The sequence below is a fragment of the Capricornis sumatraensis genome, chromosome 14 (assembly GCF_032405125.1).
Source record: "Capricornis sumatraensis isolate serow.1 chromosome 14, serow.2, whole genome shotgun sequence".
In the NCBI taxonomy this organism is placed as follows: domain Eukaryota; kingdom Metazoa; phylum Chordata; class Mammalia; order Artiodactyla; family Bovidae; genus Capricornis; species Capricornis sumatraensis.
This window is the reverse complement of record NC_091082.1, coordinates 35,855,504-35,872,919: the sequence shown is the minus strand read 5'-3', so window position 1 is coordinate 35,872,919 and position 17,416 is coordinate 35,855,504. Positions and strand designations below refer to the sequence as shown.

At 37.5% G+C, this 17,416-nt stretch overlaps 1 protein-coding gene across 1 annotated transcript in view; it reads right to left on the bottom strand.

The window, feature by feature from the left end:
- The window catches only part of LOC138090212 (dynein axonemal heavy chain 14-like), a 301,641-nt gene that overhangs the window by 52,188 nt on the left and 232,037 nt on the right, over positions 1–17,416 (bottom strand). The window contains exons 63-64 of the mRNA XM_068985722.1: positions 7,842–8,078; positions 4,593–4,678 (exon numbers count right to left, since the gene is read on the bottom strand). Of these exons, the coding sequence (XP_068841823.1) occupies positions 4,593–4,678; positions 7,842–8,078 (323 nt within the window). The remainder of the gene's footprint in view (positions 1–4,592; positions 4,679–7,841; positions 8,079–17,416) is intronic.

Genomic DNA, 17,416 nt, shown 5'->3' with positions numbered 1-17,416 from the left:
TGCCTTGCCCGTCAGGCCTCTCCACATGACCTTGTCATGGGTGGGATCTCCTGTGCTGGTTCCCAGCACCTCAGTTTGGTAAACAGGGTGACTATACTCATAAAGTTGCTAGTGATAAACTAAAACCACTTGGAGCTTAATGGGGGAGAGTAATGTAGCATGGGTTTTAAAATCTAGTTAATTTTGTTAAGGTAATACACACTTGTTACATAAAATTCAAATAATACTTGCTATATAACTTGTTACACAAAGTTTCAAAAAAAGTATAAACTGAAATATGAAGAACCTATTTCCTAGATAACCATTATTTGTTTCTTGTTGTTCTTTATATTTTCTACATACACATGACTATCTCTCTAACCCCACAAATGGAGTTTTTACTATACAGACTGTTAAGTATTATGCATTTTTCAGTTAATATAGCTTAAATACATCTTAATATCATAATTGCATCAATAATCCACATACAGAGTAGAGGAATCAATCTGTCTAAAGTTTTCAGGTGGATAACATAAACTGGAGAAGTGGGTTGGGCTGAAGAAAAATAATTCTCCTGTATAATAAAAAGTTATGCAAATATAATATTAAATGGTGAATAGCATTCAACTTCAGTGTCAGGAAATAATTGGGAGCAGTGAAGACTATGATACACTGCTCCAAAAGGGCAGAGAGTACTCAGCTCTAGCTATTGCTATGGATGATTGTGGGTCAAGTATTAGCTGATCTTCTAATTTTTTAATAAATGCTGGAAATCTGGATTTTTATGTCAAATTTCTCAATACGAAAATTTTGGCTCAAAAGAAGAAAAAACAAAACCCAAACAAAAATAAAAACAAAAAAACACAAATGTATATACCAATGTTCCAGCAGCATCACTTGCAACAGCCAAAAGGTGGAAACAACCCAAGTGTCCATGGACGGATGAATAGATAAACAAAATGTGGCATATGGATACAATGCAATAGTATTCAGCTTTGAAAAAATTCTGACACATGCTACAACATGGATGAAACTTGAAGACATTAAATGAAATAAGTCAGACACAAAAAGATAAATGTTGCATGATTCTACTTATATGAAGCATCTATAATAGGCATACTGTTCATGGGGTTCTCGCTGCAAGAATACTAGAGTGGTTTGCCATTCCCTTCTCCAGTGAACTATGTTTGGTCAGAACTCTTCACTATGACCTGTCTGTCTTGGGTGGCTCTGCAAGGCATGGCTCATAACTTCCTAGAGTTATGCAAGCCCCTTTGCCACGACAAGGCTGTGATCCAGATCAGTATTCATTCCAATCCCAAAGAAAGGCAGTGCCAAAGAATGTTCAAACTACTGTACAATTGAACTCATTTTACATGTTAGTAAGGTTATGCTCTAAATCCTTCAAACTAGGCTTCAACTGAGAAATTCCAGATGTACAAGGTGGATTTAGAAAAGGCAGAGAAACCAGAGATCAAATTGCCAACATTTGCTGGATCATAGAGAAAGCAAGGGGATTCCAGAAAAACATCTACTGCTTCATTGACTACACTAAAGCCTTTGACTGTGTGGATCACAAAAAACCGTGGAAAATTCTTAAAGAGATGGGAATACCTGGCCACCTTATCTTCCTCCAGAGAACCTGTTGGACATGGAACAACAGACTGATTCAAAACTGGGAAAGAAGTAGGTCAAGGCTGTATATTGTCACTCCATGCTTATTTAACTTTTATGCAGAGTACATCATGTGAAATGCCAGGCAGGATGAATCACAAGCTGGAATCAAGATTTCTGGGAGAAATACCAACAACCTAAGATATGCAGATGATACAACTCTAATGGCAGAGAGGGAAGAGGAACTAAAGAGCCTCTTGATGAGGGTAAAAGAGGAGAGTGAAAAAGCTGGCTTAAAACTCAGCATTCAAAAACTAAGATAATGGCATCCGGGCCCATCACTTCATGGCAAATAGAAAGGGAAAAAGTGGATGCAGTGACAGATTTTATTTCCTTGGACTCCAAAATCACTGTGGACAGTGACTGCAGCCATGAAATTAAAAAATGTTTGCTCCTCGTAAGAAAAGCTATGGCAAAACTAGACAGTGTATTAAAAAGCAGAGACATTACTTTGCTGACAAAGGTCCATATAGTCAAAGCTATGGTTTTCTGGTAGTCATGTACAGATGTGAGAGTGGAACCATAAAGACAGCTAAGTGCTGAAAATCGATGTTTTGGAGTTGTGGTGCTGGAGAAGACTCTTGAGAGTCCCTTGGACTGCAAGGAGATCAAACCAGTCAATCCTAAAGGAAATCAACCCTGACTATTCATTGGCAGGACTGATACTGAAGCTCCAATACTTTGGTCACCTGATGTGAAGAGCCAACTCATTGGAAAAGACCCTGATGTTGGAAAAGATAGAAAGCAAAAGGAGAAGGAGGTGGCAGAGAGTGAGATGGTTAGATAGCACCACTGACTCAATGGGCATGAATTTAAGCAAACTTGGGAAGATAGTGAAGGACAGGAATCTGGTGTGCTGAAGTTTGTGGGGTTGTAAAGAGCTGGACATGCCTTAATGACTGAAAAAAAATAACAACAGAATAGGCAAGTTCAGAGAGACAGAAAGTAGAATGGTGGTTGCCATGGTCTAATGGGAGGAAATAATGGGGAATTTTTTGGTACAGTGTCTGGGATGATAAAAATTTCTAAAAGTGGCTAGTGGTGAGTTTTCACAATCCTGTAAATGTACTTACTGCCACAGAATTTTATATTTAAATAAACTTAAGAGGGATTATTATCAGGAGTAAATGAAATAATGAATGTATGCCGCTACAATAAAAAGTTGGAAAGGAAACAACTCACTTTAAGATATAAGGATATAGAATATTTAAAATAGTCTCTGCTATTTTGGTTATCTTTATTGGAGATTTTGAAATTTTATAAGAAAGATCTCCAAAGACTCAAATTCACTTGTTTTGTGATAAACTGTACTTGAAATATTGAGAAAACAAAACCACAGGCCCAGTAAAAATGTCTGTAAGTCAGGTGCAATCCTTTTCTGCAACATCATGAGTAAATTTTAAAGTGATGTAAAAATAAAATTTAAGGCAGAAACCAAAAGAAAGATGATTCACTGTTCAGGCTGGCATTTTCAGGAAGTTAGAGTAAAAGGGAAATAAGAGGAGGGATTTCCTCCTGTCTAAACCAGAGGCTGGAGAAGGCAATGGCACCCCACTCCAGTACTCTTGCCTGGAAAATCCTATGGACGGAGGAGCCTGGTAGGCTGCAGTCCATGGGGTCGCGAAGAGTCGACACGACTGAGCGACTTGACTTTCACTTTTCACTTTCATGCATTGGAGAAGGAAATGGCAACCCACTCCAGTGTTCTTGCCTGGAGAATCCCAGGGACGGGGGAGCCTGGTGGGCTGCCCTCTATGGGGTTGCAGAGTCAGACACGACTGAAGCAACTTAGCAGCAGCAGCAAACTAGAGGCTAAATGTGGAAAATTAAAGATTGTTTGAGGTGATAAGTGCTTCCCTGGTGGCTCAGGTGGTAAAGCGTCTGTCTACAATGCGAGAGGCCTGGGTTCGATCCCTGGATCAGGAAGATCCCCTGGAGAAGGAAATGGCAATCCACTTCAGTACTATTGCCTGGAAAATCCCATGGACAGAGGAGCCTGGTAGGCTACAGTCCATGGGGTCGCAAAGAGTCGGACATGACTAAGCAACTTCACAGAGGTGATAAGGGCAAATTTAGAAAAATCTACTTTAAAGAATCTACTTTGGCAAGTATAATACGGTGTTACTGGTGAAAGCACAGATTTCAGAGTCAAATTGTCTGAGTTTCAGTCCTGGCTCAATTAGGCATTCTATAAAAAGGGGAAATAATAATGTCTACCCCCAAGATGATTATGAAGATTAAATGAAATAATTTATGAAAACTGCTGAGTACATGCTAAGCTTTACTTACTTTAAGGGGCTCACAAATGACACCCATTCACATCCCTAACCTGCCAACCTCATAGCCAGATTCTGAGGCATTGACTAATAAAGGAATCAGGGAAAATACCACCTTTATTATCAATACAGGCCAAGGTGGTGGATATGGTTTAGGTGTGTGTACTTCCTGATACTAAACCATAGAATTCAGCAGACTTTTCTGTCACAAGCAGTGCTGGGCAGTCTTTGACTTTTCCGTAAAAATCCCTGGTATGTTCTTGTAAAATTTATGGCATTGAGAAGCAGAGCAGAAATTATGCTTTTTGCAGGAAGGCTGAAAGGGACAGGGGAGAAGGGCTAAGCCATGCACACTGATTTCATCTCTCAGATTACCTGTGTGACAAGTCCTTCCTCCTTTCTAGGGAAGAATGAATAAGGGTGCAGAAAGACGCTAAGAATGTTTGTTACTCTAATTGAACTCCCACCACATAAGAACACATTAAAATGAAATGTAAGTGCTTTCCCCTAGTAGCAATGTTCATTAAATATTAGCTGCAAAATCTATATATTTTGCTCATAAAAGTTTAAAATTTAAAGAGTTTAAGTTACTGATAAAGTGCTCAAAACATTTAGAACATCAAAACATTTAAAACATCAATATTTTCTCATAGCACATCTTACCAAAATAAGTCTTTGAAATGGAGTGAGTTTCTCCCAGGGAAAATTTATAGAAGTGTATATTTCTTCATTTTCATTAAAAACTTGAGCTAGATAAAATTTAGAGAAACTGAGATTAACAATAAAATACTTTGGATCACCAAAAGATAATACAATGATTTTTTTTTTCACTATAAAATTGTGAGGTTTTGTTTAAAACACTGCTAACTTCTTTTAAAGTGAGATTTCTGTGAGATTTCCGGCATCTCTAACTATCTTTAATATTGTAAAAGAGGTATATCTTAAAGTAGATTTAACTTTCAACTTGTCTCTGGTGAAATGGTTGAAGAATGAGAACTAGAAGAAGATGATGGATGACAGAAGGAAAAGAAATGAGAAGCAAAGGGCAGAGCCGATATTTTATGACCTGATCCTGAATATATATTGTTTATAAATTGATAACTAGAGGTTAGAGATTTCTATTCATATAACAGAATATAAACTAACAACTAATAAATATAAACAATAACTCTAGAGGCTAGAGATTTCTGTTCGGAATCTACCTATAACAGATATAAGAAATGAGGACCAAATGGAAATGCAATGATTTTCAAATTTTTGAAAAGCTGAATATTATAAAAATATATTTTAAAATTTTGACCCCTCTTACCTTTGATAGAAAGTCACACTTACCCTTGATACAGTCACCACAGGATCACACTTTTTTGCAAGGTGGGAAAAATTCTAGTTTTCATTTCCATCTATTCCATATACAGCTATCATTTCTACCAGTCTTTTATTTCTACATTATTTCCTCAAAGTCTAACTTTAAATACATCTTAGATAAGAGACATAGCTTTTTAAAATAGATAAGATATATTCTGTTGATCTTAAAAAGGCCACAAGACATGAACATCTAGTTAAAAATGGATAAACTTGGGGTTACTTGCAAAGTAAAAGATCTTCACTTAACAAAAAGTCAGTAAAGAGTGCCTTTAAATGAGATATCGACTCTTATCTTACAGCATAATAAAAAATGAATCCAAGATAGATTAGTGCAAAATGCAACAAAATAAAACAATAATGAACCTGAGAGAAAACTTTAAGGGAAGAAGAAAACCTCTTAATCAGAACTGGAAATTAAAAAATTATAAAAGAAAAGACAGACATAATTAACTATACAAACATTTAAACATTTGTATGTTATAGATATTACAGACAAATCCAATAAGCAATGACAGATTTTGAAAAATATTTGAATGAGCTGTTTAATATTTTTAACAAAACAAAAATTAATACAATGTTATGCTAATTAATTATAAGTAAATAATTTTATTATTGTATAACTGTACTCATTTCACATGCTAGCAAGGTAATGCTCAAAATCCTTCAAGTTAGGCTTCAACACTACATGAACTGAGAACTTCCAGACGTACAAGCTGGATTTAGGAAAGGCAGAGGAACCAGAGATCAAATTGCCAACATCCATTGGATCATAGAAAAAGCGAGGGGATTCCAGAAAAACATCTACTGCTTCATTGACTACATTAAAGCCTTTGACTGTGTGGATCACAAAAAACTGTGGAAAATTCTTCAAGACATGGGAATACCAGACCACCTTAGCTGCCTCCTGAGAAATCTGTATGCAGGTCAAGAAACAACAGTTAGAACCAGACATGGAACAACTGACTGGTTCAAAATTCAGAATGGAGAACAAGACTGTATAGTGTCACCGTGCTCATTTAACTTTTATGCAGAGTACATCATGTGAAATGATGGGCTGGATGAATCACAAGTTGGAATCAAGATTGCCAGAAGAAAGATGAACAGCCTCAAATATGTACCACTCTAGTGGTAGAAAGTGAAGAGGAACTAAAGAGCCTCTCGACCAGGATGAAAGAGGAGAGTGAAAAAGCTGGCTTAAAACTCAACATTTAAAAAATTAAGATCACGGCATCCAGTCCCATCACTTCATGGCAAATCAAAGGGAAAAAAGTGGAAATAGTGACAGATTTTATATTCCTGGGCTCCAAAATCACTATGGATAGTGACTATAGCCATGAAATTAAAAGACGCATGCTCCTTGTAAGAAACGCTATGACAAACCTAGACAGCATATTAAAAAGCAGAGACATCACTTTGTCAACAAATGTCTGTATTGTCAAAGCTATGGTTTTCCCAGTAGTCATATACAGGTGTGAGAGATGGATCATAAAGAAGGCTGGGTGCCAAAGAACTGATGCTTCTGAACTGTGGTGTTGGAGAAGACTCTTGAGAATCCCTTGGACTGCAAGGAGATCAAACCAGTCAATCCTAAAGGAAATCAACCCAGATTGGAAGGACTGATGCTGAAGCTGAAACTCTAATACTTTGGTCGTCTGATATGAAGAGCTGACTCATTGCAAAAGATCCTGAAACTGGGAAAGATTGAGGGCAGGAGGAGAAGGAGGCGTCAGAAGATGAGATGGTTGGATGGCATCACTGACTCAATGGTCATGAGTTTGAGTAAGCTCCCACTCCAGTGTTTTTGCCTGGAAAATTCCAGGGATGGGGGAGCCTTGTGGGCTCCCGTCTATGGGGTCGCACAGAGTCGGACATGACTGTATTGACTTAGCAGCAGCAGCAGCAGCCAGGATATAGTGAAGGACAGGGAAGCCTGGTGTGCTGCAGTCCACAGGGTCGCAATGATTTGGATACAACTGACCCACCGAATAATAACAACATTATACTAATAGGATTCTTAACAAATGGACAAAAAATAAGATCAACAATGGAGTAGAAAATGGGCAAAGTATGTAAATAAGCAAACATCTGAAGAAGTACCTAAACTTGATAGATAACTTTAAAGACTTTAAACTTTTCAGATTGGTAAAAGTTAAAAAGAATCAATACTCTTTGAAAAGGAGCACTCATATATTGCTGGTGGAAATATAAGTTATTACGGACTTTCAAGGAAGACAACTTGGAAGCAACTATAACTATACTTTTGAACCAACAATTCCATTTCTGGCTATCCCAGAGAAGTAAAAGTAAAGGAAATATATCTAAGGCTGATCATGTTTTGCGTAACATAATTGTATTTTGTGGCAAAAATCTGGAAGCAAAGCAAAATGGAGAAAAATGTGGAATGAGAATTACATTAAATAACAAGTGCTTATTATATAGTTACATTTCTCCCTTTAGTTTTTTCATAAGATATTGAACTACACTGATAACTTGTTAATATATATACACATATGTAATGAAGTTAGATTAAGACACTGAATACTTTACCTATCCCTGGTGATTTTTCACTTTCCTCCAAGGAAGCATTTTCTGAAGAGAAAGCTGTGCTCATCAGCAAATATACGGTGTTACTGTTTCTAAAAGCATTCCATTGTGACACATTTGATAACAGGGATTTACACAGAAGAGAAAAAGGCTCTAGTTCATTGCTGATATAAAAACACTGCTTCCACCTGGAATCTGACACCCACTGAAGATGCTGATTTTTACAGGTTTCATATATGCCTAACAAAAAAGGGAAAAGTGATCACATAAGAAGAGATGTATCCTTTACCTTTAGTTACTCATTAGAAAGTATATGCTTAATAAATATTTTTTGTTGAGGAAAAAGCCATCTTATATAAAAACTAATTACATAAAATGTAATTTTTCAATTATGATAAAACACATAACACCAAATTTACTACCTTAACCATTTTAAGTGTACAATTCCGTAGTGTTAAGTATAATTCATGTTGTGGTGAAACAGATCTCCAAAACTTTCTGCAAGTCTGAAACTCTGTACCCATTTTCCCACCTCCTAGCTCCTGGTAATCCTTTTCTCATTTCCCCACCTCCTAGCTCCTGGTAACCACCCATTCTTTTGTTTCTGTGGATTTGACTTCCTTATGTACTTTATGTAAGTGGAATCATACAGTATTCGTCTTTTGGTGACTTGCTTATTTTGCTTAGCATAATGTCATCAAGTTTCAGCCATGTTGTACTATGTGATAGGATTTCCGTTTTTTGACTGAATAATACTCCATTTTATGTATATACTACATTATCTTTATCCAGTCACCAGTGTACACTTGGGTTGCTTCTACCTATTGGATATTGTGAATAGTGCTGCTATCAACACTATATGCAAATATCTCTCTGAGACCCTGCTTTCAATTCTTTTAGATATATAATCAGACATAGGATTAATGGATCATATGATAATTCTATTCTTAGGGGTTTTTTTTGAGGAAACTCTGTACTGTTTTCTGTGTTCCAAATATGCACCATTTTAAAATCCCATCAACAGGTTTCCATTTTCTCTATATCCCTGCCAGAACTTATTATTTTCTTTTTTTTAAAAGAAATGGATGTGAGATGATATCTTTATGTAGATTTGTTTTGCATTTTCCTATGATTAGTGTTGTTGAGCATCTTTTCATATGTTTGTTGTCCATTTGTATTTAATCTTTGGACAAATGTTTATTCAAGTATTTAAAAATTGGGTTATTTGATTTTTTTGTTGTTGAGTTTAGGAGTTCTTTATATATTCCATGTAAATATAAACTTATCGGACATAGGGTTTGAAATATTTTCTCCTATTTCTTAGATTGCCTTTTCACTCTGTTGACTGTGTCCTTTGATGAACAAAAGTTTTAAATTTTGTTATAAATTTGATATGTAATAATTTTGATATATATTAATTTGATATAATTTTGATTTGTCTATTTTTGTTTTTGTTGCCTGTGTTTCAGTGTTAAATCCAAAAAATCACTGCCAAGTCCAATGTTTGAAAGATTTTTCCCCTAAGCTTTCTAGGAATTTTATAGTTTTAGTTCTTATGTCTAGGTCCTAAATACATTTTCAGTTGATTTTTATATTTGATATGAGTCCAATTTCATTCCTTTGCATATGAATGTTCAGTTTTGCCAACACCATTTTTTTTTCCTTCAGTTCAGTTCAGTCGCTCAGTCGTGTCCTACTCTTTGCAGCCCCATGGCCTGCAGCACGCCAGGCTTCCCTGTCCATCACCAACTCCCAGAGTTTACCCAAACTCATGTTCATTGAGTCTGTGATGACATCCAACCATCTCATCCTCTGTCATCCCCTTCTCCTGCCCTCAATCTTTCCCAGCATCAGGGCCTTTTCAAATTAGGCAGCTCTTTGCATCAGGTGGCCAAAGTATTGGAGTTTCAGCTTCATCATCAGTCCTTCCAATGAACATTCAGGACTGATCTCCTTTAGGATGGACTGGCTGGATCTCTCTGCAGTCCAAGCGACTCTCAAGAGTCTTCTCTAACACCACAGTTCAAAAGCATCAATTCTTTGGCACTCAGCTTTCTTTATAGTCCAACTCTCACATCCATACATGACTACTGGAAAAACCATAGCCTTGACTAGATGGACTTTTGCTGGCAAACTAACATCTCTGCTTTTTTAATATGCTGTCTAGATTGGTCATAACTTTTCTCACAAGTAAATGTCTTTTCATTTCAAGGCTGCAGTCACCATCTGCAGAGATTTTGGAGCCCCCCAAAATAGTCAGCCACTGTTTGCCATGAAGTGATGGGACCAGATGCCATGATCTTTGTTTTCTGAATGTTGAATTTTAAGCCAACTTTTTCACTCTCCTCTTTCACTCTCATCAAGAGGCTCTTCAGTTCCTCTTCACTTTATGCCATAAGGATGGTGTCATCTGCATATCTGAAGTTATTGATATTTTTCCCAGCAATCTTGATTCCAGCTTGTGCTTCATCCAGCCCAGCGTTTCTCATGATGTGCTCTGCATATAAGTTAAAAAAGCAGGGTGACAATATGCAGCCTTGATGTACTCCTTTCACTATTTGGAACCAGTCTGTTTTTCCATGTCCAGTTCTAACTGTTGTTTCCTAACCTGCAAACAGATTTCTCAAGAGGCAGGTCAGGTGCTGGGGTCCAACCCTGGTGGATCCAGGGTAATTCGAAGGGGAGACAGAATTGGCATCCTAGGAAAAAGCTATTTAATTAGAAATATAAAGAGAGATTAGAAAAGAATAGTGTAGTAGGAAAATTAGTGGAGAAAAAGATGCTGAATAACTTGGTTTACGTGGAATACCAATAAAACTCCAAGACAAGGAGTTTGCACCATCTACGTAGGCCACTGGTGCCCACTTAAATAGCGGAGGGTGCCCCGCCTTGGGCTCCCTCTCGTGTGGGTCTTAGAAGCCAGGGCAAGTAAGTAGACATGGTGAGCATCCACGCTTCAGATGGGAATTCAGCCAGGGGACACGGGGGAATCAGTCTTTCCAGAAACTAATCCATTTTCTTTATTTTCAGGTTTGCTTATATACTTTTTGTTATACATAGGGATGAATACAGAGTCACACGGGATCAGGAGACCTGAATTTTATCAAAATCAGGTGCTTCATATAAAAGTATACAAAGGTCTTAGGGGTTTTAAATCTCTTCTGGCCATGAGGCCTGCTGACATTTTAAGGCCCTTTCTGATAATGGTCAACCAGAAATCTTATTTTTTCCAGGGGTGATTTTTTCTTAAACTAGGTGCCACCCTCCAAAGGCACCAGATAAAGCTGCATTCCTATAGGGTGAGGGTGCAGGGGGTTATAGTAAAGAAAGGAATTTACTTACCCTAAGGTTTAACATGATTAATATCAAAGGTTAATACTTATTTCTTCTATATGCTAGTTATATTCATTATAAGGGCAGGGAATATGGAGATTTAGCAGCAAATATTGGCTCAACAAATGAAAAACTCTTCACCAATATAATTTCTAATCAACCCACTATACTATACTAATAATTTTCTAACTTCTCAAAAGAATCTGTATTTAGAAAGTTTAAAGCATCTTGTGCCTCTCACGGTTGGGAGGCTGTAAACAATCACATGTGGCTGGACGAATCTGCTCAGGCAGGCTAGAGAATCTTCAGAGGAGTTTGTAAGTTGAAACATTCTTGTCACGCCCAGAGATTTTTATTGACTGGAGCTGCAAGTTAACTCCTTCTCCAAGAGAAGTGGTGGGGGACAGCCCCCCATAAAGTCAGAGGTGTAGGTGAGAGCATGAAACAGTAAAGTAGGCAGACTCTGGTTTTGAGAGTAGATGCTCGGGAACAGGAGGTTTCCTGAGGCTCGATCCCGCCTTTGCATAATGCCTAGCCTCCTTCCTCATGACCTTTGCCACGGGTGGAGCTCCTCATGCTGGCTCCCGGCATCTCCCCCTTTTTTATTTCTTAACACAGCCAGATGCAGCTCAGTCACGAGCTTCTGAATGCTCTGCCGAAGAATTCTGACAATACAAGGAAGAATGATTAAAATTAGAGCACCAACAGCAGCATAACTGAAGATATTAGACAGAATGTTTTTTCCAGAAATAAAGTTAGAGAAGGTGTGGAAAAAGTCATTAGCTGCTCCAGCAGTGGTAAAATCCAGTCGAGAGTGTTCCAAGGTCTGTATCTGATTGTGACGTTTTCCTAAATCCAGGCAAATATCAGAGCTGTTCCAAACACCTGAAATATGATTTTTAATTTTTTTCCCACTCATAATCTGTCTTGTTTACTTTCAAAGATGTCACACATATCCACCGGTAATTGGTGTGGCATGACAGAGCCATTTGTGCTTTTAGAGCTTGTAGTTCAGTCCCAATATGCATTATTGCTTCTTCCAAGGCATCCACCCTCATCTCTAACTTTCTATCTATAGCTTCCTGTGTTGCCAGAGTTAAAGAAACATTTTTAGACATAGTGTCAACATCTTGGGCAGTATGCACTTGTTGAGTCAATGATATTGCTGCCACAGTAGTTCGTAGTGGTGCTTCCTAAGGCCCACTTGACTTCACATTCTAAGATATCTGGCTTTAGGTGAGTGATCACATCATCATGATTATCTGGGTTGTAAAGATCTTTTTTGTATAATTCTTCTGTGTATTTTTGCCACCTCTTCTTAATACCTTCTGCTTCTGTTAGGTCCATACCATTTCTGTCTTTTATTGAACCTATCTTTGCATGAAATGTTTCCCTTGGTATCTCTAATCTTCTTGAAGAGATCTAGTCTTTCCAATTCTATTATTTTCCTCTTTTTTTTCCTTATAAATTTAAACTTTTTATTTTGTATTAGGATATAGCTGATTAACAGTCCGATACTAATTGTTGAAAAGATTGCTCTTTTTCTATTGAGTAGTCTTCATAACTTGGTTGAAGATCATTTGATCCTATGCACAAAGGTTAATTTCTATGCTCTCCATTTTTTTATTTTGGTCTATTTGTCTATCTTTATACCAGAAATAGAATGTTTTGATTACTGTAGCTTTATAATATAGTTTGAAATCAGGAAATGTGATGCCTCCAACTTTCTTCTTTTTCAAAACTGTTTTGGCTATTTAGAATCACTTGAAATTTCATATGAAATTTGGGAAGAAATTTTCTGTTTCCTTAAAAAATGGCATTGAGATTTTGATAGAGATTGCATTAAATCTGTAGACTGATTTTGGTTAGTATGGCTTTCTTAACAATACTAAGTCTCCCAATCCACGACCATGTGATGTCTTTCCATTTATTGTGTCTTCTTTAACTTCTTTCAGCAATGTTTTGTACAAGTCTTTCACCTCCTTGGTTAAGTTTATTCCTAAGTATTTTATTCCTTTTAATGTTTGTTTTTCTTTTTGCTATGGACCATTTTTAGTCTTTATTGAATTTGTTATAACATTGCTTCTGTTTTATGTTTGGTTTTTTGGTCGTGAGACATTCGGGATCTTAGTTCACAGACATACTCAGAAATAATGTTTTACCAGGGACATGCCTGGTGGTCCTGTGGTTAAGAATTCATCTGCCAATGCAGGGCACATGGGTTTGATCCCTGGTCTGGGACGTTTCCACATGCCAAGGGGCAACTAAGCCTGTGTATCACAATACAACTACTGAGCTCACACTCTAGAACCTGTGAGCTGTAACTGCTGAGCCTGTGTGTCACAACTACTGAAGCCCATATACCCTAGAGCCCATGCTCTGCAATAAAAGAAGCCACTGCAATGAGAAGTCTGAGCATTGCAATGAAGAGTAGCCCCCACTTGCTGCAACTAGAGAAAGCTCGCACACAGCAATGAAGACCCAGCACAGCCAAAAATAAATAAATAAATACATTTTTAAAAAAGAAAGAATGTTTCATCAGCTATCAGAATATTTCTTAGCCCAGCCAAACTGACACACAAAATTAACTATGGGGGTTACCAGTACAAATACATAAAGCATCTTAAAGTTATAGCATTGTATTTTCAACTGAGAAAAACAATTTCAATTGCATGCAAAAACTTTCTTAATAGCTACCCCAACATTTTATTTTACTGATATCACAAGCCACATCTTTATATATTATATACCTGTTAACATAGATTTATAGGGCTCTTTTGCATTTTTATTTATTTGTCTGTTTGGCTGTGTTGGCTCTTAGTTGTGGCACGTGGGATCTTTGTTGCATCATGTGGGAACTTTTGTTGCAGCACATGCTCTCTAGTTGTGACACACAGGCTCAGCAGCTTCGTGGCATGTGGGGTCTTTGTTCCTAGACCAGGGATTGAACCTGTGACTCTTGCATTGCAAAGCAGACTCTGAACCACTGGACCACTAGGGAAATCCCAGATTTATAGTTTTCAAAATGCTTTTTGTCATTTAAATTCTATGCGTCCAAATTACAATAGTACAGGTTTCTATATTTTTAAATCTATTTACCTTTACTATAGAATCAACTATTTTTATATGGGTTTATGTTGGTCTCTATTATCCTTTTGTTTATACTTGAAGGTCTTCCTTTAGCGTTTATACTGAGCAGGTATTTCTCTCAACTCCTGTTTTTTTTCTGTGAAAGTCTTAACTTTTCCCTTCTTTTTGAAGGACACTTGCCTGGTGTCAGTCAAGCCACAGAATGGCTACACATAATCCTGGGGTCCTGTGTGTAGGAGATAAGTCCCTTAAGCTGAATAGAGAACCATATGGACAGCTAGAAAGGCTTGAGAAGGCTGGACTCCACTTGCGAAGAGTATGTGGATGCTGGCTTGCCCCCAGACCTCACCTAACCGAACCAAGTGAATATCCAGATCTGCTCATTCCATGCCAGAGCACGACACTGAATTCAAGCCTGCCAGCAGCTATGGAGAGACTCTACCTAGGAATGCAGAGGCGACTTGGGGGCCTGGGGCATAGCTCAGTTGAGCAGCAGTGGCCATTGTTGGTACTTACTCAAGTGGCAGCCCAGACTGCGGACGGCAGCACAGCTGCTAGGTTTCTGTGACCACCTCACTGTGCACTCCAGTCCAAGCCAAATGAGTATCCTTGGCTTCAGCCCCACTCACTCCATGACAGAGCACATCACTAGACCTGGGCTGGTCATGACCAGGGAGAAGACACAACTGTGGGCTGTGTCTGAGGGGAGCTGAGGACACCCACAAGACTTCTGTAAGCACATGAGCATCTGTGGCTTCAGCACCCCCATTCTTTGGGGTAAGGGTCCCAATAGGGGGAAGGAGGAAAAACATACATGCAAACGGAACAGCTGGAATTCAACCCTCAGGGCTTCTGCTCTAGCACCTTGGGAGCAGACTCCCAAGGTGATGGACACTGAATAGATGGGAAGTCTCCCTCACACTCTGTGCAGGCTTTAGCTCCTTCATCTCCAGCTACACTTCCTTCCAAGGTGATAATTGCCAACACACCCTGCGGAAAAATGTGACTGGAATCCACATCAAATCCAGCCCTCCACCAAAGGTATGGGGCACACACAGTCTGCAGAGGGACATTCCCACATAAGAACACTCCTTTGAGACCACAATAGGTAATAGTACATTTTACAATAACTTTCTCTGCTTCTTTATCAGTCTCACCTAAATTTAGAGAAGCAGATAAAGTTAAGTAAAATGAAAAGCAGAGGAACTACTTTCAACTGAAGGAACAAGAAAGGATTGTAAATTGGTACACATACTATGGAAAAAGTTATGAAGTTCCTCAAAAAGTTGAAAAGGAAATTACCACATGATCTAGCAATTTTGCTTTTGGGTATTTGCCCAAAGAAAACAAAAACATTAACTTGAAAAGATGTGTGCCCTCCAATGTTCATTGCAGCTTGATTTACAATAGCTAAGATATGAAAGCGTCCCAAGTTCCATTGATAGACAAATGAATAAAGACGATGTGATATACACATACAGTAGAATATTACTCAGACATAAAATTTTGTAACAACATGGATGGACCTAGAGGGTATTATGCTAAGTAAAATAAGTCAGACAGAGAAGAGAAATACTGCATGAGGAATCTAAATCTAGATTGTTTGTGAAATCTAAGAAACAAACAAAGCAAAACAAAAGCAAACTCATAGATATTGAGAACAAATGGGTCGCTGCCAGAAGGTGGTGTGGGTGGACAAAATAGATGAAGGGGTTTAAGAAGTACAAACCTTCAGTTATACAATAAATAACCATGAGGGTGTAATATAGAGCATAAAGAATATGGCTATTATATTTAAATAACTTTGTATGGAGACAGATGGTTACTAGACTTGTTGTGATTATGATCAAATCACAATGTATGCAAATGTCAAAATATTATGTAGTACACCTGAAACTAAGGTAACACTGTATGTCAACTATATTTCAAAAAATGAACATATACAAATATCAATAGATATAAAGAATATATATGTGGAAGAAAAAAGTGAAAAGATAAAACATAGTAATATTAATAGTAGTTGTCTCTCTGGATGGTAGAATTTATTTACTTCTTTTCTGTATATGTAGGTTATAATGGCTTTTATAATCAATACACATTGCTTACATAATTAAAATGCTATTAAATATCTTTGTTTTTTCTTGAGAGCTAAAAATAGTTTTAACTAATTAATAAAATATAATTGGTGTTCAACATTATATAAGTTTCAGGTATACAACATGGTGATGTGATGTTGTTCTTTCTTAAAGTATACTGAGAGTGTTTTAATGACTGCAACTACAGCAGACGCCTCTTAGATTGGCTGCTGCTGCTGAATTTTTGGCCACCTGTTTTGCTGCATGATCTTGTCTCTTGGTCTTAGGAGAGTAGTTGAGGAATAAACTTCTGAATGAGGTTATGACACTCAGATTCACCCTCTTGTAAATATGGTGTCTAGAAGTGTGAGGTGCAGAGTCTGAGAATTATTAAAAGTTGAGTTATGTTAACAGTAGTCTGTATTTTCATATTGATGCTTGGCTGTTCACATTTTCCTTGGATTTTTCTGAGATATCCTGTTCTATACATTTTTCATTTTTAAAGCCACTGAATTATTGTTGTCTATATTTTTCAAGCAAAATAATCTTAATAAATTCAAAAGAACATTCACTGATTCAAGAGTCATTTATCAAACATTTACTGGGTGCCAGCTTTTGGTACTACAAAAGCAAAGAAAAAATAAAACTATCCAAATGTCTGGATAGCAACTGTTTTCATATTTTCATTCTGAATTCTAGTTTCTGCTAATAGTCTCAAAACAATTGATAAGTCACCACTTTTTCCTCTTCAGGGAGAATGTCAGATTTCCTTTAAATTTAATGTGTTGCAACTTAGAGAGATGGGAATACTAAACCATCTTACTTGTTTCCTGAGAAACCTACATGCTGGTCAAGAAGCAACAGTCTGAACTCTCATGTGAAACAACTGACTGGTTCAGGACTGAGAAATGAGTATAACAAGGCTGTTTATTGTCACCCTGTTTATATGCAGAGCACATCATGAGAAATCCTGGGCTGGATGAATTATAAGCTGCAATCAAGATTGCCATGAGAAGAATTAACAACCACAGATATGCAGATGATATCACTCAAATGGCAGAAAGCGAAGAGGAACTAAAG